Consider the following 23,470-nt stretch of genomic DNA (forward strand, 5'->3'; position numbering starts at 1 on the left):
AGTCACGTGATTATGATGACGCGCAAAATTCAGATGGAGGGCGGGGAGTGAAGAGCGCAATGGACGAGATGGAGGAAAGTCCGTACTGTACTACTTTACACGCTATTACAAGAGAAAGATATAAACAAAAAATCAAACATGTGTTGGACGTGATCCTTACGTTATGAAGAGGAGCGATTTTTCAACTAAATTGGAAGATTTTCCTGCCATCGAGGCGGTAGATATCAGCAACTACCTCGTCTTACAGACATTCTTTGACTTTACAAAGTTCGGAAACGTTACACGTTACTCAAACATAGCCACTTAAGTTGTATTAACTCACCTTTGACGAAGTGATCACTGCACACACGGGCATTTTCCCATTCGGCTCCTCCCGACCGCAGACGTAGGTTTGCTAGCCGTTTTCCCGGAGTTTTTCGGTCAATTTCTTGCATTTTCCCCCCTTATGAACAACAACTTTTGGTACACGATAAAAACTCCTCGTGGTTTGATCGAATTAAGTAACCACAAACGACGCAAAACATAGGCATTTTGAGTTTGTTATAGTGCTTTCTAAATACAGCAAATCACTTCCTGCCCTCCATTTGCATTTCGCGCCATGGCAACGCAGTGGCGTGACGTCATATGAAAACAAGCTATGCGGGAGTGACACTCTCTGCTGCACAAAGTGCATATGTAGTTGGTCGTGGGAGGATGTCCGTGTGCGGATGTCTTCCGACTAGTTCTCCTCTCCTCTGCTAGCTTCAAGATATTCTCCTCGCCTGTATTTAGCTGTTTCTTAAAGCATACAGCGCTAGCTGCTGCGGTTAGCTGCAATGTCCTCCCAGATATCTGTAATGATGTCCAGGGCTTTCATGTCTCGCTTGCAGACATATTTGTATCTCAACTGGGGGCGACCTTTGGGTCTTTTGCTGTATGCGAGTTCACCATAGAGGATGTCCTTGGGGATCCGCCCGTCTTCCATACGGCGCATGTGGCCAAGCCAGCGCAGTCTGCGTTGTCTGAGCAGCGTGTACATGGTGGGGAGGCCGGCACGTGCAAGCACCTGGGTGTTGGGCACTTTGTCGTTCCAGCTGATACCAAGGATGCGGCGAAGACATTGCATGTGGTAGCTGTTCAGCTTTTGCTCTTGCTTGGCATATGTTGTCCAGGATTCACTCCCGTACAGGAGGGTGCTGACTATGCAGGCTTTGTACACTGGCATCTTGGTTTGGGTGGTCAGCTTGGGGTTTTCCCAGACGCGAGTGGTCAGTCGTCCTAGAGTTGTTGTAGCCTTGCCGATGCGTTTGTTGATTTCGGCATCTAAGGACAAGTTGTCGCTGATGGTGGAACCCAGGTAGGTTAACTGGTGGACCACTCTGTGAGTTAACCTAAACGTCTTCCATACGGCGCATGTGGCCAAGCCAGCGCAGTCTGCGTTGTCTGAGCAGCGTGTACATGGTGGGGAGGCCGGCACGTGCAAGCACCTGGGTGTTGGGCACTTTGTCGTTCCAGCTGATACCAAGGATGCGGCGAAGACATTGCATGTGGTAGCTGTTCAGCTTTTGCTCTTGCTTGGCATATGTTGTCCAGGATTCACTCCCGTACAGGAGGGTGCTGACTATGCAGGCTTTGTACACTGGCATCTTGGTTTGGGTGGTCAGCTTGGGGTTTTCCCAGACGCGAGTGGTCAGTCGTCCTAGAGTTGTTGTAGCCTTGCCGATGCGTTTGTTGATTTCGGCATCTAAGGACAAGTTGTCGCTGATGGTGGAACCCAGGTAGGTTAACTGGTGGACCACTTCAAGTTCGTAATTGTCGATGGTAATGATAGGTGGTGTGTCCACATCTTGGCCCAGCACGTTCGTCTTCTTCAGGTTGATGGTTAAACCGAAGTCTTTACAGGCCCTGGAGAATCTGTCCATCAGACACTGTAGATCTTGTTCAGTGTGAGAGCTGACTGCTGTGTCATCGGCAAAGAGCATGTCTCTAATGATGATCTCACGCACCTTGGTTTTGATGTCAAATGGTTCAGACATGCTTCCATCGTACTGGATGGTTGCCTTCATACTGTTGTGAAAAGATCTGATCATGCTATGAAGCTTCCTGGGGCATCCAATCTTCAGGAGGATGTGAAGAGCCCATCCTGGCTAACTAGGTCGAAAGCCTTGGTCAGGTCTATGAAGGCGACGTAAAGGGGCTTCTGCTGTTCCCTACACTTCTCCTGTAGTTGGCAAAGGAAAAGATCACGTCCACTGTAGAACGATCTGCTCGAAAGCCACATTGGGACTCGGGGTAGACGCGTTCTGCCAGCTGTTGAAGTCGCACTGACAGCACTCTAGCATACAGTTTGCCTACAATGCATAAGAGGGAGATGCCTCTAGTTGTTGCAGTCAGTCCTAGCGCCTTTGTTTTTGTAAAGGGTGACGATTTTGGCGTATCTCATGTCTTGTGGAACACCACCTTCACTCCAACACTGACAAAGGATGTTAAATAGAGGCTGCAAAAGGGTGGACTTGCAGTGCCTGATCAGGTCTGGGGGGATGCCATCATTCCCAGGGGCTTTGCCGCAGGCTAAGCTGTTGATGGCCTTGCTGAGTTCTGCCATATATATTATAAAATTTGGATTTCATACATTCATTTCTTATTCAAACAAAATCTCCTCCCTTCCTCTTTCATGCTCATCACCAAAAATGTATTTTGGACAGATCAATAGGCTACAGTAGGCTACAAAAACATGTAGGATGTTGGAAAATAACAATCTCTTTTTCTGTTAACCAAATACTTTTTAATCTTCGCTATTGCTTCAATGCAAATGAACAAGCGTACTGTTATTTGTTGCATATGACGTGTTTGTTCAAGTAAGTAACCCACCAAATTGGCTAGTGATTTGACAGCGTTATACGCCACATTTGATTTGTACCCGCATTTATTTGTTAATTTCAAACCACGAATGTAATATATAATAAATACCCTCAAAAGTGACTTAAGAGACACTTTTAATGACACTGATATGTTAAGTATACTTTTAAAAACTGCACTTTATAGTAGTTTAAAAAAGTTTTATTTTAAAGTAAATTTAAATAATTATGCTTTATTTAACCTTCGTCATGCTTTATAAAAGTACACTTTTTTAATGTACCAACAAAGTATGTAAAGTGCTTGATTATAATTTTAACTTATTTGATAATACAGTATACATGTTAAATATACATGTTACATTAAAGTTAATAGACTATAGCCTATATTTCAAAAGTACTAACTTACAGTTTCATCATTAAGAATTTCAGTATTATATCCAAACTGATCTAAGATGTAAATCTGTTTAGATACATGCATTGTTTTATTATGTTTAGTACAGTTTTATTCCTTTGGCAAGTTTTATTTAAGTAGTGACATAAAATGACAAAATAAAACACTAAAATACCCTGCAGGAGTATTTTTTATAGTTTTATTAGGTAAAAGTTAACCAATGATTGGATTTAGGTCTACGTATATGTGTCTCTCCCGTCACTCTGCTGTCTCCCTAAAACAAACAAATGGATTTAGGGACCACTGAGGATGTTTGTTTCAGTTGATGTGGCCTTTTACAATCTGCACTGACTATATGTGTGTGTTTTTCAACTAAATTGATGAAAGACAAGAGAAGTGTGTGTGTGTGTGTAGTGAGAGTCAGGCAGGGGGCCGCCAGAGAGGGACTCCCAGGAGCACTCAGACACAAGACTTATTGAATTTTATGCTGGTGTTTTTATTTTCTCATACTGCTACCTGGGGAGCAACTTCCCATCTCACTTATCTCATCATTATGTATGGAGGAATCCACCAGTGAGAGAGACAGAGAGAGAGAGAGGAGCAAAAATGGTTGAAACATTAATAATTGTGTGAAAGAAAGCTTCTGAGGAGGGGTGCCATTACTTTCCAATTAGTTTAGTTCACACTGAGAAACACAAAGATCTCACAGTGATCAGATGTTTTACCCACATGCTTTTGTCAACACATTCTCATCCTTTGGCGTCATATAGGTGACGCCATATGACATTTCGTTGAAATCTTACGCACATAGCATCCTTTAGCGTCAATATAACACGCACTGTTATGGGTAGGTTTAGGTCTGGGGTCGGGTTACGGTTATGACGCCTTGGGATCTGCGTCTCATATTGACGCTAAAGGATGCCATGTGTCGGATTTAGACGAGCGTCACCTGTATGACGCCTTGGGTTCTGCGTCTCATATTGACGCTAAAGGAAGCCATGTGCGTGAGATTTCGACGAAATGTCAAAAGCGTCACATGTATGACACCTTGGGATGAGAACGGGCTGGCTTTTGTAAGCCCGTCTAGATCGGCCCAATGGCGGCATCCGATAGAACGGGTGAAGGTCTCTGCGTGTTACTGTCTTTCTGCGTGGCAAAGTAATTTAATTTAATTTTAGCTTTTATCTGACTCCATTTTATCACAACCTCGAATTTAGGTTAGATTGCCAATTGGTTGTTGGTCAATCATATAATAGTTTAGCAATACATTTGATTGTTCTATTCAACTCTTTACTTTATATTTTACTCATTCATTAGGAATCTATGTTGCTCAGAGAGTCTCGCACCGGCCGTTTACGTGGATCTCACGATCACAAACTTGCCAGTCTGATAACCAGAGGTTATGGCAAAAGCAATTCAACAATGCTGCATACACGCTTGCTATCGTTAAAAAGTACCCATGTAGCCCCCTATAGTCGCCCATATAACAACTTAGTTAAAGCTCAAACAATAAACAGAGGTTATGACTAGTACATTAAAGGTGCCCTAGAATGTGTTGAAATAATATTTTTATTTTGTTTTATATCTACATAGAGGGTATGTGGCTTATTTAAGGGCATTTCAAATGTCCAGATATGGTTTTACAGGTCCATTTTCAACTCTAGAAATTGGCCCTAGAATGAAATGGTCTGTGTTACCTTATTTGGAAGGATCATGAATAGTAATGAGGAGTTCTGCTCTGATTGGCTGTTTCATTTGAACCTCATTGTGTTCAAAGACAGCTGTGTTCCCTTACACAAGACGATAGGATCATCTGTTTGGCAGCCTACATCATTAGTACGCAAGGGCTGTGGTGCACTCTGAAATACAAGCGTGCAAAATAATCATACGTCCGTTTTCAAAAATTAAAACATTTTAACAAATGGACTAACGTTAGATGCCTTGTCAAATAAATATAGCTTCAACTTATGTGGTGGAGAATGTGACGTTAGCTAGAAGGATCGAGTGAGCTAACATTATCTGTGAGCAACTAAACTAACGTAGTTACCCCCTGACGTGTTGATGATGAAATAGACGAAAGTAAAATTATTTGACAAAAGGGATTTTACATATGTATTTACAGTATTATTTTGAAGATTTATATGACAACACAGGCAAGAAATATTAACTTCAGCGTAAATACTTTGTCATACTATTTAGTTATGTATGCTTGTTACTTGGAGTTCGCTATTTGTTACTGTACTAGGATCTTGCGCTGGATCTAGATAACACAGTGTAAATTATCGTTAATAAAATCACTAGTTACCGCTTGCGGGAATGTAGTTGGAATTGCCCCCTTCTTCAGTATGAGACGCTGAGAGAAGCCTGCTTGATGTTGTCCCAGGTTAGAAAATAAGTCTGTGGTGAAATGGGCAGAGCAAACTAACAACTTTGAATTAAACTGTTGCGGTATCCGATTATAGATAAACATCAACCACGCCTGTTGACATTTTTTTTCTGTGGGAAGGGTCAGCCCGTTCTCATCCCAAGGCGTCATACATGTGACGCTTTGGACATTTCATCGAAATCTTACGCACATGGCATCCTTTAGCGTCAATATGAGACGCAGAACCCAAGGCGTCATACAGGTGACGCTCGTCTAAATCCGACACATGGCATCCTTTAGCGTCAATATGAGACGCAGAACCCAAGGCGTCATAGAGGTGACGCTCGTCTAAATCCGACACATGGCATCCTTTAGCGTCAATATGAGACGCAGAACCCAAGGCGTCATACAGGTGACGCTCGTCTAAATCCGACACATGGCATCCTTTAGCGTCAATATGAGACGCAGATCCCAAGGCGTCATAACCGTACCCTACCCCAGACCAAAACCTACCCATAACAGTGCGTGTTATATTGACGCTAAAGAATACCATGTGCGTAAGATTTCGACGAAATGTCATATGGCGTCACCTATATGACGCCAAAGGATGAGAATGTGTTGGAAGGGTATGAAAAGTCCTCACATCCCCTGCACAGCTTGGAACATAACAATTGTTTCCATGATCTGCCATTTTCCCTATGATCCTCGCTTGTTTCTTCACCTGCAGAACTTCCGATGATTCGGCTGCGCAGTTCTGCCTGGCATTGAACATGGGCTGGCATGCAAATATTTGGAGGCGTACATATAAATGATCTCGATTCTCGACTGTTGCGTCACCTACGGTGTTTTTTTTTTCAGGGGTGTTTTTCAAAAACGAGATTTAAATAAGAAGGAGAAAACAATGGTGTTTGAGACTCACTGTATGTCCAAAGCATTCTCATCCTTTGGCGTCATATAGGTGATGCCATATGACATTTCGTCGAAATCTTACGCACATGGCATCCTTTAGCGCCAATATAACACGCATTGTTATGGGTAGGTTTAGGTCTGGGGTAGGGTACGGTTATGACGCCTTGGGATCTGCGTCTCATATTCACGCTAAACGATGCCATGTGCGTTGGATTTAGACGAGCGTCACCTGTATGACGCCTTGGGTTCTGCGTCTCATATTGATGCTAAAGGATGCCATGTGCGTAAGATTTCAACGAAATGTACAAAGCGTCACATGTATGACGCCAAAGGATGAGAACGGGCTGGTATGTCATATCCATGTACTGAACTCTTGTTATTTAACTATGCCAAGATAATTTAAATTTCAAATTCTAGGGTTAAGATAATGCTGCTTTAACGCTTGCTATTACCTTAATAGTATTTTTATCTAGCCCCCTATTTACGACTGCATAACAACTTAGTTAAAATCACGCAGTTAGTCAGGAATCTAGAATCCCACCAGATGTGCCTCACGCTCCATCTAAACTAGGATCTAGTATGTACTTAACCCTGGACGGAGATTTGTGGAAACTTAAGACTTCACTTAATCTACTTGAGAAAATAATTCCAGAGTAATTCAGAATAAAATCAAATGTAACAATTTATTATGACAGGTAAATGTATAATGCCAATTTCATAATCAGTTTAAAGATAATAAATACAAAACATCAAATGCTCTGGAATAAAGAGAGAAGATGCGAACCTGACATTATAAAACATGATGCAGAGTGCCTGCCTACACTCCGCATCACAGGCTAATTTGAGTTACAAAATGCCCTGAGCCTCTTGTTGCATTTCTTTATATAGACAGAAACTTCTTTCACATGGAAACATTTGTTAACAATGGGAATTTGCATTCAGAGTTTACACCTTTTGGGAGCATAATGCCATTTGCCTGGAAGACACACCCTCCTCTGTGTGCAAGTTATCTCTAAACTCTTAAGAACTTTATTACCTTTTGGTTTACTTCTTTGGGAATGAGACATTTGTACCAGTCGCACTGAGACATTTCAAATGAGACCAAACATGTATAATACTGTATGATAATTATTCACATTAAACCATAAAGATTTTTAGGTGAATTTTGTAGGGCTGTACTGCCCCAGTCGATTAGTCGGTTATTTGGTCGAAACGTTCTGGTTCGACCAAAATTCTCATTGGTCGATTTTTTGCCGTGCTCATTTCATCAGTTTTGACGCGCTCATAGAGAGCCTAAGTCCCTCCCCTTCCGGTCGACCACCATGGGACCTTATTTCGGAAAAATATTGTATGGTAGTCAATGGCGAGAGACAACAAATATTTTGATCTCATTTGAATTGTGCCCTGAATTACATATGATGTTTGTCAATTTAAAATATACATTTTAAAGTCAAGAAAGTCGCAGTTTGATGTAAAACTGTTGAGGTATAAGACTGTGAAAATACGTAATTACAAAAACTACAAACCCAGAAGGTGCACATTTTCTCTCAATGAATGAAGTTAACTTTACTGAAGCTAACGTCTGTGATTTTTTCTATAGTCTTACGTTATAATCGTAAAGTTACGCCGTCATGCCTGAGTGTTTTGTACCAGACTGCACACATACGAGCAACGGATCTTACTTGTTGTTTCGCTTCCCAGGAGATGTAGTTCTTTGAGCGATTTTCACATAAAACTAAATGTTACTCTTCTGTTTTATGACAAACTGCGACTTTCTTGACTTTCATAATTATCTTTTAAATTGACAAACATCATATGTGTAATTCAGGGCACAGTTCAGACGGAATAGAAAGATAAGTTGTCTTTCGCCATTTCGCCATACATATTTTTTCCGAAATAAGGTCCCATGAGCCGGAAGCGGAGGGGAGGGACTTAGGCTCTCTACAGAAGTTTGATGTGAGAGCGTTTAATAGTCAACAAAGACATCGACAGTGTGGCAGTATTTTGTTAAAATTGATAACGGGAAAAAGGTTGAATGCAAAGTTTGCAAGCAACAGTTTTGCCTTCCACAGCTCGACGACAAAAATGACAGCCTATCATCTAAAAGCGGGAAGCTAACTTGTCTGCGTTAATTGCCCTGTCTGTTTTGAGTAACGTTAGGCTATATGAACATATGAGAATTGGCATATCGGTATGCACTTATTTCGTTTCTGCTCTTGATCTGGTTTGTTTAATTAATATTCTTTTTTTATTAAAGTGGACGTGCCTTTTGTGTTTATTAAGAGTAAAAGCTTTAAGTTAATAGTCTTCGTGTCTCAGCCGCGAAGCTGAGCTCCTGTTCAGCCTCGCTCTGTGCGAGGACATGCACAGAGCGGCTGAAATGATAGTGTCTGACAGTTATAACTTATTATTATAACATATGACTTGTCTAAATTATGTTGCATATTCCTCAACAGTTCTTGTGATGATATCACTAGTTGACAACATAGTACTATTTTTGGAAATCATAGGCTATGATATTGCGCAGATCACGTGATGCAACGCTGTCAGAGCCGACAGACTCGTGTCGTGTGTCAGACTCATTTCAGTGCAAAATGAATAGGTAAAAAACGATTTAATATACTGCAAATATCCTACTAGTTTGTTTATGTTTATTTATAAATCATTTAGGCGGACAACAAGGCTACAAAGTCTACAAAAAAAATGTAACGTTGATTTTTTGTCGATTTTTAGTCGAAAATTTCAGGACTTCATTCGACCAAGATTCTCTTTGATTGAGTACAGCCCTAGGATTTTGGTGATCTCAGCATGAGAGAGAAGGAGAGGGGGAAGAGGGAAAGAGATGTATTCTGAGGTGAGATATTGCGTCTCAAATGGTGATGATAACTCCACAAGAGAGAGTTCAAATTTTAATTTCCTTTGTTTTCTCAGAGTTGCCCTCTTTTCCAGTTCTTCCAGTTTTCCAGTCATACATTTTAACACCAGTGATTCACTCTCTGAGTGACCATTTCACTCTGCGTGTGTAGCTCTGATACCTCTGAATGGAGTTTTTTAAAGAGGACCTGTTATGCTTTTTTTGTACTTTTTCATCTTTTTTGATTGTGTAATGTTGCTGTTTGAGCTTGAAAAAGGTATGCAAAGTTGCAAAGTCCACTCAAAAGGGAGATACATTCTCTGAATCAGCGTGTGTCAAATCAACCGCTGAGTCGCGACCCAAAAGTGAGTCACAAGACTGTTTTGAGTGGTTCATTTGTAGTCAAAGAAAACAACAATCTGCGGTCAGATGAAATGATGTCAGTCAATGTCATTACTCTAAAGACCAAAGTATACTTCGGCCATATAATTTGTCATCAGGAGGGTCCGCGGACATACGCACACCCCGTCCGTGCGCAGCCCAGTTATTGTGAATGCGCAGACAGTGTGCGTACAACAGCGTACTTGCGAGTGCCTTGAGATCTTGAAAACAAAATCCACTATATATTCAGTGTGTGCGCACTGCGTCTTTCCGTGCTCGCGGCCAATGGAGTATGCTGAAAGACTCGGCCGCTCAACTGTGTGCGAGACGGAGCGGAACATGGAAAATTAAGTATACACGGGCCTTAACACTATTTTCGTAACTTATGAAATAAAAAGTCTCTCATTTCAGAAAAACAAACTTTCCTGTCCTGTCAGACATTGTACTGTGTTTGCGGCGCACAACAAAAACTAGTTTGGATGGAACTGGTATTTAATAGCCTTAATCTTATAATGTTTAGGCTATTCATCAGTGATATTTTTAAAATTTTTGTGTAGAGTGGAAAAGTACTTATATCAACTATTTTTGAGAAAAAAAATATAGCTTGGTTCAAAATTCATCACGGCTTAATGACCATGGGAAAATGTGGGTCCAATGCCTAAACCATTTTAGAACCAGTAAGCACTGTTTCTGAACAACCACTCGATTGTAGTCTTAAGTTTTATTCCGAGAATGTAGACATCACAATGACATCATACACAAACAAGGGGCGAGGCCTAGTTGAAACTTGCGGTTATGGTAAGGGGTGTGACATTTCCGAAAAAAAACTGTTGACCAATCACAACAGACTAGCCCAGCTGACCAATCTTTTCGGAATGAGGGGCTTCATTGAAACCAAGGGGGTAATCCATCAGCTGGAAACTGAAGCTTCCCTTGGGGGCCGCCATTGTAGCAGACCATCACCTGCTGTTAGCATTCATTTTGGCGTCACTTTGACAGCGAATAACTTTACATCTGAGGCGTCCAAAGACTCCAATCGTCCATCATTTATTTCTAAATAAACACGACAATGTATAAAAGGCTCCATTACCTTGTATCTTCCGTTATGGCCCCGTAGAAGCAGTTTTTGTAAAAAAAAAAGGCTAACAATTATTACGTCATAACACGCGACTCTCTGTCGCTCAGTAGATAAATTACCGTATAGACAGACGGAGAAGCTCGCAGGCAATCGGGGGGACGTGGACGCATAAAGTCAAGGGAGAAGCCCATAGAGAGTTGTAAAGTTGTTCCTGCTGCTAGCTCATGGACAGCTAATAGTCACGATCTCCGGCTCTGCAAGATTCGGAAGGGAATGATTCAGATTTCTCTTGGCACAGCTACTAGAAGACTTACAACTATCAGACAGGTTGCTCACGTCACATCTACGTCATCAAGCTCAGTTTGAGGCGGCGCAGTACGATCAGCCATCAGGAAGTGAGTGCTTCTTATTGACTTCACTTTTCTCCGTTGAAGTCTATGGGGTCGCTGTGTCCATTTATTTTACTGTCTATGATTGAAACATGAACTAAACAGAGCGTTACTAACAGACTGGGAAGTGAGGTGCTCCAACAATGTAAAATAATGAGTTTTTTGAACATTCAAGCATGAAAACGTATTCTAGAAGAAAACAAAATCAAAGCTCTGTAAAAGGCACAATATGGCCTCTTTAACAATCCTGCCTCATCACACTACTGTACTTTGTTGCGTACTGTAACTGTTATATATTGAATAACTGCGTTGCACATTTATAATTTGTATTATTACTTACTTTACATACACTATGTGCATAGACACATAGCCTAGTTTTTTGTTTCCTGTTTTTATTCCTTGTTTTTCTTTAACTTAATTTTCTGCTTCAGATGAATTTGCATTGAAGTGTTATGCAGTCTTGCAGAGACAGTATTTCACTGCTTGTGCACTGTTTGTGTTTGTGACATAAATGCAGTCATCTTTAACTACACAAGCTGGCCTTCAAAGTTTTATATGCTATCAAAACCCCCTAAAATCAGTCTATGGGGCTGTGGTACTATGTTTTTTTTTTTGCAAGCCTTTGGCTAACATTACCAACTTCTACCAATTTCAAAAATTTTAAGGGGCATTGTTAGGCATGACACAGTTTCATGGGGCTTGTTACTTTTATAAAGCAGTTATTCCACATACCTGGCAAGGTTTTATAAAACACACAGAAGCAGTGGCACAGTATGTAAGGGATAATGTACATCCAGCCGGTGGTTCTCTCAAAATAACCACCGAGAGGATGATGAGGATCCCGACGCGAAGCGGATATGGATTTTGGATTTGGTAAATAGCTGTAAATATTGGTCAACGCAAGTCACTGGTTGATGAATTAAACATTATTGGTCTGTGCATTTGTACAGAGATATTTTGTCTTGTGAGTTTTATTTTTTATCTCTCCTCACATTTAATTTTAACACAGCTTGTGCTTGTTAGGCAAGGTACGAAACATCAAGCTATTCCGACACATTTCGATTTCAATTTATTTAGGCTTGGTGTTAATATAATAATGTTATTTCAATCATGACAACCCTCCAAATAGTTTTAGCATGGTAATGAATATGGCAATGTTAATGTAGTTACCTCTACGCTGCTGCTGCTGTTGCTAATTATTGCTGCTGCAGAGCAAGTATGGACTTGCTACTGCTAATAGACACAGACATTAAGCTGCAGCATTAATAGACATGCATAAATCCTGTTGCAGATCTATAGGCAGGTGGAGCTGGGGGAAGTGGAGGGTGTCAGAGGAAGTTTGATAGTGTATTGCAGGAGTAGCCTTCAGCAAACATTGAACCAGACTATTTAAATGTTGCAAGCAATCTCATTGGTTGCAGGATCAGCTTGTGCTATGTGGTAATGATTTGTTTGCTTGCCAATTGCATGTAAAGAACAGAAGAATCAGCCTACGCCCTCTAGAGTTTCATGACTGAATTAGATATTTATAAAGAATGACACAATAATTTGTTTATTTTATACTTGTATGTTTCATCCTTGTTGATAAAAAAGAGCCATGATATTTGTGTGAAACTGACCAAAAACGCTGGGGGTGGCTGGCAACTAAAAAAAAAAAAATTCCAGGTGGGGAAAGAGTTAATAAAATATGACATGTAATAATAAAATGTGATTAAAAATATATATAAATATAATAAAATAGTCCTTTACAGTCCGCATACATTTAGCATTTTCAGGTCTTTGAAAAGTAAAAGTTAATTTATTATGGGTGGGTGACTGTCTTTATTTGATATTATGTGAGCTGCAGAGTCATAGAGTTTGAAAGGAGCATCAGCTGCAAACTTGGGTTCAGCCACAGGGGGAATTATGCTTCTGCGAGGAATACGTTCTTGTAATGAGTTGATGTACTGTGACACCACAATCTGCCACCATTTAAACTTCCACCATGTTGGTCAGACATCAACTGCAGATTTAGTGGCAGTTGTCCTTTGCCCTAGTCCTTCCAGACTGGAGAGTAAAGATAAACAATAGCAAACCATAATGATATATTTGTTGATATTTCCTGTTCTCATACCTGCTCTGCCATCACTCAGCTCATTATTCTCGGTCTGACCACATCTGTTCACAGACCAGCTCTAACAAATTTAATGAAGCACTGTGTGCTTGAACAAACGCACATTGACATCCTATGGTGAAACCAATTATGAATTGTAGGACCGGTCTACAAGGATCAGAGGAGGCTAGTAATGATGGATATGTGGCCAAGCTAGACCTCTCTTATTTGGGTCCCTCTCCATCTGTTATCTCCCCTGGGTCAATTATGGCTCCCTGTCACATGCTAATGTGGTCCCACCCCCGACCGAGCCTTTTGATTGGCTGTTTGCCGGCCATTTGTCATCCTATTACCGGCTTATGGTCGGCCTGTACCTCTGTTGCTCTCTACCTTTGCTGGCCTTGAGCGGTTCAGAGCGCGGGGAGAATGGAATCTATTCAAGCTCACATCCACTCTGCTTTTTCATTACCAATGACACGCTAGTGTGTCTGGGTGAATTGGCCTAAATTCTACTCCTTTCTCTCCAGTACCTCTTTCAGTTAGACTATTATTCCTTTGTATGTTTTTTTTTTTTCTGGGTGTGTGCACAGTACTGGATTATTGTGTCCTACTAGTCGCTATAGAGACCCTTAAAGTCGTTGTACTTGGTAAATGGTAATTACGAGTTTCCATTGTGAATGTTCACTGGGGGAAAAGAGGTGGCACACACTAGCAGCACGGACGGCACAAAAAATAAATGCTATTCTTTTAAACTTTCCGTTCATCAAAGTATGCTGTAAAAAAATTTATTACAGTTTCCATAAAAATATTAAGCAGGACATCTGTTTTCAACATCGATAATAATAGGAAATGTTTCTTGAGCAGCAAATTAGCATATTAGAATAATTTCTGAAGGATCATGCGACACTGAAGACTGGAGTAATGATGCTGAAAATCTGATGCCTGATGGCTGTTATTGGTAGTGGACATTGCACGTAAAATTCCGTTTGAAACCTAGATTTGTGGATTTTATGTAGACAATTTGTATGAGATATGAAGTATTAGAAGGTCATTTTACTATCTGATGTGAAAACTGAATCTTCTGACTTGAAAATCTCTCATTGAAGTAATGTATCTGAAGTGCTTAAAGCAGGCCCTGTTTATATTAGCCCTGTATAGATCTGAGTAGATTATCCAGAACTCAAGTGTTGGGTACAAAACCTGCTACAGGCTTTACTTGACTAAGAGAGCTCTTGAGCTGACAAAAATGAAAGCGTATAATAGTTTTAAACAGATGTCTGTTAAATGCTCAATACAAATGTGGATTGTTCTCCAGTAAGTCAAGTGTAAGCCATAGAGGGACTAAAGCACTTAGTTGCAGGACTCAATCAGCTCTATATAAATCTCTTATTTAGTGTAATGCTGGGATTGATGACAGAGAGCGATAGGTCATGTGGAGAACGATCTGTAATTCTATGGCAATGAAAAGTGCTGTGTAATAACTGCATAGATGTTTTACAATATATATATATATTTTTTTGTTGTTGCATTGCTTATGTACATTAAGATTATGCCTGATTCAACCGATTAGTAATGTCAAAACTGCTTAAAGAAACAACTTTCTGTATAATATGTGCTTCTGTGATGTATTTACTGCAGTGCATTGATGTTTGTCACTATGCTTTGTCTCTTTCTCTACACTGCAGGGTGAAGTTAAAAGACGGAGTGGCGTTCCTTGGCGCCCGACCCAGTAACCCCACGCTCTGGATGGTTAGTCAAGATGTCAGAACAGAAGGTCACAGGATTGTGACCCTGCATTGTCGCCGTAAGGAGTCCAGCTATGGACAGAGGTCAGTTAACTAGCCCAAGTGCTAGCTCTTGTCATTTACTTACTGCGGTGGGCTATAAAGTATAGACCAGCATTCTGTATGAGGGCTTTGTATGTTGTTGTTGCCTTGTTGGTCTCAGGTTTGTCCATTAGTATGTGCACTCATTAGAGGCATTTTAAAAAAAAAAAGATGATGTGTTTATTATTTCACTGCAGACAGAGCAATACCTTAAATGAGGTCATATACAGTCTCCTTAAAATATATTAGGAAACTTATGTTTAAAAAATGTATGATGGTGAAAAAAATTAAAAATGAGTCTTGAAACTCTTTAATTGGTTTCATCTCAAACTCTTCACTGACGGGTTTTTTTTTTTTTTTTTTTTGGTAAACAAGTAAACTAACTTTTGGAGAAAAACAAATATTAGACCAAAATTGAAGGGCAGCCACAGTAATTCCTATTTGTATGATGATTTTTACATTTTTTATTTAGAAAATCTGTCTCTGGGACACGGTTAAAACAAATAATAATAAGTAAAAAATAAATACAAATCAACTACTGGGACTTAAAAGTGTCCAATATTGGAGAAACACAGCTGATCTTTGCATTACAGAGCAGAATAATGGCCTTTATTTTAATGGACTTCACACATCCTCCAAAATGACCTGGGACTTGATTGAAAAGTGAAGTTAGTTCTGAGAAAAGCTCTTGCAGCATTTGTTTGCAGATGTCTTTTGCTTTAAGGTTTTGCATGTTGGATGTTTTACATCTTTAAGTGTGATTTTAAGTTTTCAAAAGTGTCCAAATCCTGTTTGGGGTCACTGTACATGTTTAATGTGTTTAAATAAAGATTTCCCTCAACTCATCAAATAGTAATATTGGGATTAGGATAACTGGACATCAACAGAGATATTAAAGGAAGGAATTTAATGCCATGTGATGGACTTAAGAGTGTGCTTTGGAACATTCTTTACTTTGAAGTAGTTAAAAGCGGAACTTACATATATCCAGTGGATAATTAAAGCTGAAGTGCTTCACTTCCATTCTGTAAGTGTGACCAAGCGGAAATGCAAAAAAATTGTACTGTAACATAAAAATAAAAATAAAAACTCTTTAGCTTTAATCATCACATTTTTCTGAGTTAGTATCAATTGCTTTTTACATAAATAATAGCTGTTCTGCTTTTGTTCTATGCCTGCTTGTGTATATTAATTTCGGCAGATAAAAACTAGTTAACAATGCATCTCCCTTTTTCCTTCCTATTAGAATATTGAATCAGTGATCCAAGGGGGTCTTCGTCCAAAAGTTGAGTCATCCATTTACGAATCTTATTTGCATGTTTAAATTAATCTGGAAAATAGGAAACCGTGTTGATGGATGCAGAAGTAAAAAAAAAACACACTGGTCGTAATTATGTGTGGATTTGCAGTCTTTGTGTGTCATCATGCTCTTAATCGCATTTCTCCACAGATCTGGAAATAGTGTTAATGAACTGGGCTCTGTACTGACAGGTGTAATTTTCCGCATTAAAAGCAGTTTGGTGGAAGTCTGTAAACTTGAAAGATTAAGCCCAGCATTATCATGAAGCTCTGCTTGGCATTGCAGAAATAAACTGCCCTGGTAAACAGACCTTTTGCAACGCAGTATACGCAGCTTGTCTGTATCATAAAGTAAAGTTTTTCTTTTTTTGGGGCTAATTTCACCAAAACTGAATAGTTCGTACAATGTTTCTTTTTCAAACTGAAGTAAAGGTTTTTCCCTCACAGGGGGGTGCCGCTGTGGGCAAGTGATGTAATCGGTGTGCGGCTGAACACTGTGTAACACTGTTAACACAGACTATCGCAGCATGCCTAGTACTCAGACTACTAAGCATTAGTGTAAACAGCATACTAAAACATTAATGACCCATTACCAGCGCACTTTATAGGTTTGAGAAGCTGTTATTATGCCTGTCTTTAAGATTTTAATATACATTTGTGGGAATCCAGGGTCCCTTAAGATGTCCGTTCATTTAAAAACTAAAAACTAAAAATCTTGCTGAAATTTCTTTTAAATGTTGCTGCTTAGATTGTGACCATCTGTGCCACGAGCTATAACACAACACTAGCCGCGGACCCTAAAAATGAGTTTTTAATTACTAGTAGCACAATCGGAATAAAAAACTTTTTCCAATCCGTTCGATAGGAGATGTAAACACTTTATTATAGATTAAAAACCAAAACTGAAAATTTTTTCACATGTGCAATAACGTAGCGTAATGACCTATGACACACGGATCAAGCTGTTGTTGTTGAATATAGTGTCATAAATGAGTGCGGGAATGGGGCGTTTTTACTTCTTGTTAAATATAAGGGGCACAAAGCTTCATGTGCTCGTCATCTCCAAATTTGGAAAAATAGATAAACTCTGCTTTTTAAAACAAAGAAAAGAAGCAATGGTAGGATGATGGTTGGTATGCGCCAACAGCGGGAAACTGTGCGCAACTCTGCATGTCAAAGATCAATTCCGATTTGAAACTTGTGACATTTGGAACTCAAACCATCAATCCGATCACTTCATTTAGGATTCATGTGGTATTGTGCATCATGCCTATAATTATGGTAATCTTTCACCCAAAAATTTTAATGTCATCATTTATTCACGTCATGTTATTCCAAACATTTGACTTTTTCATCCATGTAAAAATAATACGTTGGCTGCTCTTTTACATATAAATGTAAACTATTTTTACTTTTATTATGCTACTTCAATCATTTTGGAGCTTAACAGCCCCAGTCATCATTCACTTTTATTATATGGAAAATAGCGGCCAATATATTCTCTGCAAATTCTCCTTTTGTGTTCAACAGAAGAAAAAAGGAAAGTTTTGGAAGGTTTGGAACAACATGATTGAGAGTAAATTATGACAAAATTATTTCCTAATGTAAGATTATCAAATTTTCAAAGTGTTGCTTGCACAAAATGTCTATGTATTATCTGTAAAATGAAAAACTATTTTTTTTCGTGTAGTTCACGTTTCTGCATATAAACTCACAATATTTCAAGTAGCTGTTAAACGTTGTGCTTAATCAATTCTTTGATGCCAAAGTCTAATCAATCCAGAAAAACTTGAAAGTAAAAATCACAGACAACCAGAAATGTGCTTTCTCTTAATCTGATATTGTGGAATTGAATGGAATATTAACCGAGTTACTCAGCTGCCCTTTGTAATAGGGAGTCCCTAGTCATGTCACATGACAAATTTCTGTTTAATCCAGTCTGGCATTGATCTAAGACCAAGAGTTTAGGGCTAAATAAAGCATGTTAGCTTTAATCTAGGTCTTTGGGGATGTCCAGAGCTCTAATCTCTCCAGCTGGCGCAGGCACTTCTTAAAGACAAAGGAAGCACCACTGAGCTTACTGTGTATGATCCATTTCCCTCTTTCATCTGGCTCCTTTTTCACTTTCCCTCATTGCTTCAGCTTTTTCCCTCCATCTTATTTTTTTCCTACTATTTTATTCTCTGTTAAATTCCAGCACATTTTATAGATATCCAGGGGCAAATTTATTAAACAGTTTCTTCACCTTTGTTTCACTCATTAACCACCCACAATGCAGTTTAAACAGACACGTTCTGCATCGTAATAATACTGTACTGTGAGTATTCAAATTAAGTCATTATCCTTTAAACACATTTAAAAGAGATTTTCTAAAGAGCATGGCAGCAGTAATCAATCAAACAAAGATCAAATGATGGAGAAGAGCTATATGGGAATATTAATCTAGATGCACCGTGTAGACAAGCACACTTTAGGCATTTTAGCCATTTAATGCTGTATGTATCATGTTTGATGCATGCGTTAAAACATTATTAACATGATCAATACTTGTACACAATCTTACATCTTATACTTGAAGGTTTTTTTCATTCTTCATTGTAATGCACACATTAAAAATGATCATGGTAAATGATTGATTGGTAAATCAATAATAATTGAAATGAATGATGATTGATATTTGTGTTTTTATATACACAGCCTGCTCTGACATTAAAACCTCATATATTTTCACAATAACAATATTTTTGCTACTGTAATTTTATTACAGTATGTGATATAAAAGAAAATATTTATAATATTATTCATGTGATTATATTGCATACACTACCATTCAAAAGTTTCGGGGTTGCTTCCATTTAAATGTTTTTGAAAGAAGTCTCTTATACTCAGCAAGGCTGCATTTATTTGGTCAGAAATACAGTAAAACAGTAATATTGTAAAATATTTTAAAATGTAATTTATGTGACGACAAAGCTGAGTTTTCAGCAGTCCTTCTTCCAGTCTTCAGTGTCACATAATTCTGTTCATAAATTCATTAATTAGATTTTAAGCATTTATTTGAAATCTGTTGCAACATTATAAATATCATTGCTGTCACTTGCTGGATTTTTGTAAAAAATGCTAAAGTAAAAGGTCCCTTTAATGACAGAAAAAAAGTAAATAGAAATGCTTCAAACTGAAAAGGCAGTGAAAAAATACATTTGAGTTTTTTAGATGTTATAATCAGTCAATTACCATCAAAGCCTCAAATTATCAAAATGATAAATTAACCTAGGACTCACAAAATTGGGCATTATGGTGTGCAAATTGCATTTCACACAGTTTTTGTGATCACATTTGTGCAATTTTCTTTAGTGAACAAGGCGCTAAAACAGCACAGCACGTCCAAGTAAATTACACTATCGGCAGAGACCATTTTTAGTAAATTCCCTGTCATTCTCTCGTTCCATTTTCTCACTTCTCTCTCATCTCTTCTCTTTCTCGTTACTCCAGTGTTGGATCGGTTTCCATCACCATGCCGCACCTGTCATTCAGTTTCTGCTTTCTTCAATATTCTCTTGCATTTTTTCATTTTCTTCATCACTGATGGAGGGACAAGGTCCTGGTGTGGATGGACGACGGGGCAGGTTGATCCGCTCCAGTTCCCACCTCTTTTCCTTTATTACATTCTCCTGTTCTTTTCTCGGTGGGGGAAATTTGATTAGGCCTGCTATTACCTTCAGTGGGCACCTTTCACCCTGCCCTTTATGAAAGGTGTGACTGGAGAATAAGAGATACTGACAGACAGAGACAGAAAGAGAGAGAAATACTGGGAAGAAATGAGATTGCATCATGCATGCAGAGACAAAAAAGAATGGATGACACAAGGAAAAGGAAGAGAGAAGGGAAGCAGGATGTGGTTGTGTGTTTGTGTGCAGTCAGCAGCTTTTGCTGCTGCTGTACAGGGTGTGCCATGTACGTTTGTTGAATCTGTCTCTTGCATGGCAGCTTTTTGTTTGTGTGAGGAAGGTCAGAGGAATATTGAGTTTTGAACAAGAGTTCACCATCTCTTTTATTACTGATGTTTGCCAGGGGCGTCCCGCAGACATGCGAAAACCTGCGCATACATACCATAGACAGAGTTTCGCTTTGGTAAAGCTAAATCAAAAGCAGCTTGTATGCCACAGAAAGCTGGATTTAGACCGAACTTTGAAGCTCGATGGCGAAGCTTGAGGTGGTTTAAATGTTCTTAAACAAGAATAATGATTCTGGGAAACAAGACAGATTCCTTCCCTTCAACCTCATGATCTCCAAAACCTTGACCTCTTTAATCATAATCTTTAATGCCTGTATACAGACTGTGCGATTCCGGCAATCCTATAAAGATCATTACAAATCACACTGTACGACATAAATCTTGGAAGAACTTGGGTACGACATGTATGTAGACTGTACGATGATGACGCCTATTGAATTGTGGGCTACGATGCAAGATGCTATAGAAGAAAAAAATGTCATCAGCATGCGCAAAATGAATCGCACTTTGGCAATTGTGGTTTTTATGTGGGCTGATAAAAAGAGGAGGAAGCGAAAGAGGGGAATATGAATGCGGTCATGGCTAGGGGAAAGAGGCCAACCTGGCATGCCAATTTTGTAAATGGAGCTTGATGTAAGTAGTTTTACGTTTTAGCGCCATGTCGCGTTGATCAATATGTCATTTCATGTTGCATGTTGCATACTTGTAGCCATTCACCAGATAACACGTCAGCAGCGTCTTACGTCACCAGCGTCACTGCGGACTCGTGAACACGGCTTGACAACAGAACCGGAAGACAATACAATGCTGAATAAAGTAGTTTTTGTTATTTTTGGACCAAAATGTATTTTCGATGCTTCAACACATTCTAACTAACACACTGATGTCACATGGACTACTTTGATGATGTCTTTATTTCCTTTCTGGACAAGGACAGTATACCGTACATACATTTTCAATGGAGGGACAAAAAGCTCTCGGACTAAATCTAAAATATCTTAAACTGTGTTCCGAAGATGAACGGAGGTCATATGGGCTTGGAACGACATGAGGGTGAGTCATTAATGACATAATTTTCATTTTTGGGTGAACTAACCCTTTAACACTAGTAATCAGTCCATGTAATCATCAGTAATCAGTTCATTCCCGTGACCCTGCCACAGACAATGTCAAGTTCATCACTGATTTGAGGTTAATCAAGTGAACTGACTGACTTAGGGCATTGTTCACACTTGGCGTCTTTTTTGAAGCTGCCAGCGTCTGTTTTACATTAAAATCCTATGGAGTAAATCGTGTTTTTTAAACCGCTTTTTTAAACGCCACCACCGACGTCTTTTTCTGCAGCTCAGAGGGTCTTTTCAAGTTAAATAAAGTGAAACCTTTCTGGAAAAAAAAAACTTTTTGACAGCTGACCAATGTCAAGTGAGTAGCGAGACCTGTCATTTCCATAACAAGTAAAATATGGCTATGAAAATTTTTAAAAAATATATGTTGTATATATATGCTGTTACCCTACCAGTTTTTCTTTTTAATACTAAAAAAGCGCCCTATTCATTTTTTTTTTCTTGTCAAAAAAGACGCCAAATGTGAACACTTCCTTAATGTTCCAAAGAAAGTTCCTTTATGTTCTGATTGGTTAAAAAGCATGCGCTGGTCACCTGACTTTGGTTTCTCAGGACACCTATTTTCTGCATCTCCTTTTATTTTTGACTAAGGGAAAAACTCATGTGGGAACGACACGAGGGTGAGTAAATGATGACAGAATTTTCAGTTTTGGTTGAACTGTACTTTTATGATTTTGCTCTAATCGACAAAGGGCTCAAGACGCAGTCGCTCCATGTATATGATTCCACATGGGAGTGTCTCTGCAAGGACATGACCACCCTGACAACATTCTGGGACTATACGACCTCTCCGGGTAATTTAATGCGCTTATATGATAGCGGGTCCTTAATGATTCATCTTTATATGTAAGAAAACTACAAGACGTCACCCATGCATAAAATGTCAGGTCAACTATTTTACTCTGTGTCCCAGAAAATGTGGAGGAGACGTCTTGTGTCGTTAAGGCTCCCAGCTCCAATCGTTAAACGAAACTATTTTCATCAACTCACTCTGGTTCCTCATCTGTCTCCATTAGCTCTGCGCGGTTATTAGTGCCGTAATGTTCAGATAATTCACCACGGACAGTCAAAAGACACAGACCTGTGATGGCGTGCTGGCCTATTTCAGAGCCGCCGAACAGAGCCACAGGGGATGATTACAGCAATCACGTTGCATTACAGTCGAATGAAAAGAGCACACATCATTTAAACCATATGCATCCTCAGGACAATGAGTCGAGTTGTTGTCGCCGTCGCTTGAAACGAAGTAGTCGTGTTGTTCGTGATCAAGACTATGAGATCAGTTCACAGTCTTAATTAGAAACTGCTGTATTTTCAGTCTTTTTCATTTATGGATGATTAGATTATTCGATTAGCAGCACTTTTGACTACTTGACATATTCAAAAATTAATCTTCTCAAGCTGTGCTTCATCCATATTAAAACTAAAAACATGATAAAAATGTATCATGTACTGAAATAATGATACGATCAAGGTCTTAGTCAACCTTCAAGTGGATTTTGGTCATATGTGTGCTGGTGGGGATTTGTGATACTGTGCATGATAGAAATGACATTTTCCTTTTTTGGACAGACTCTTGGGTAAGCATTGCTAACTAGCACTAACTTAAAGGGGTGTTATAATGCCCTTTTCACAAGATGTAAAATAAATCTCTGATGTCCCCAGTGTGTGTATGTGACGTTTTAGCTCAAAATACCCCACAGATATTTTTATATAGCATGTTAAAGTTGTCACTTTTTGAGGGTTAGCAAAAACGCACCGTTTTGTGTCTGGCCCTTTAAATGCAAATGAGCTACAGCTCTCGACACAGTGGGCGGAGCTTTAAGAGTGTGTGTTAGCAGCTCCGATTACCTCACGCAGACACACGCTAAAATGTCAGAAACTGTTCTGCCTTTTATGTTTAAACCGGA

General features: G+C 39.3%; 1 protein-coding gene across 1 annotated transcript in view; it reads left to right on the forward strand.

Moving 5' to 3' along the window:
• si:dkeyp-14d3.1 (transmembrane protein 132C) overlaps nucleotides 1-23,470 on the forward strand; it is a 433,321-nt gene that overhangs the window by 236,021 nt on the left and 173,830 nt on the right. The window contains exon 3 of the mRNA XM_056246615.1: nucleotides 14,982-15,125. Within this exon, the coding sequence (XP_056102590.1) occupies nucleotides 14,982-15,125 (144 nt within the window). The remainder of the gene's footprint in view (nucleotides 1-14,981; nucleotides 15,126-23,470) is intronic.

This window comes from Rhinichthys klamathensis, unplaced genomic scaffold (assembly GCF_029890125.1).
Source record: "Rhinichthys klamathensis goyatoka isolate OS25496 unplaced genomic scaffold, OSU_Roscu_1.1 h1tg000040l_1, whole genome shotgun sequence".
Lineage (NCBI taxonomy): Eukaryota > Metazoa > Chordata > Actinopteri > Cypriniformes > Leuciscidae > Rhinichthys > Rhinichthys klamathensis.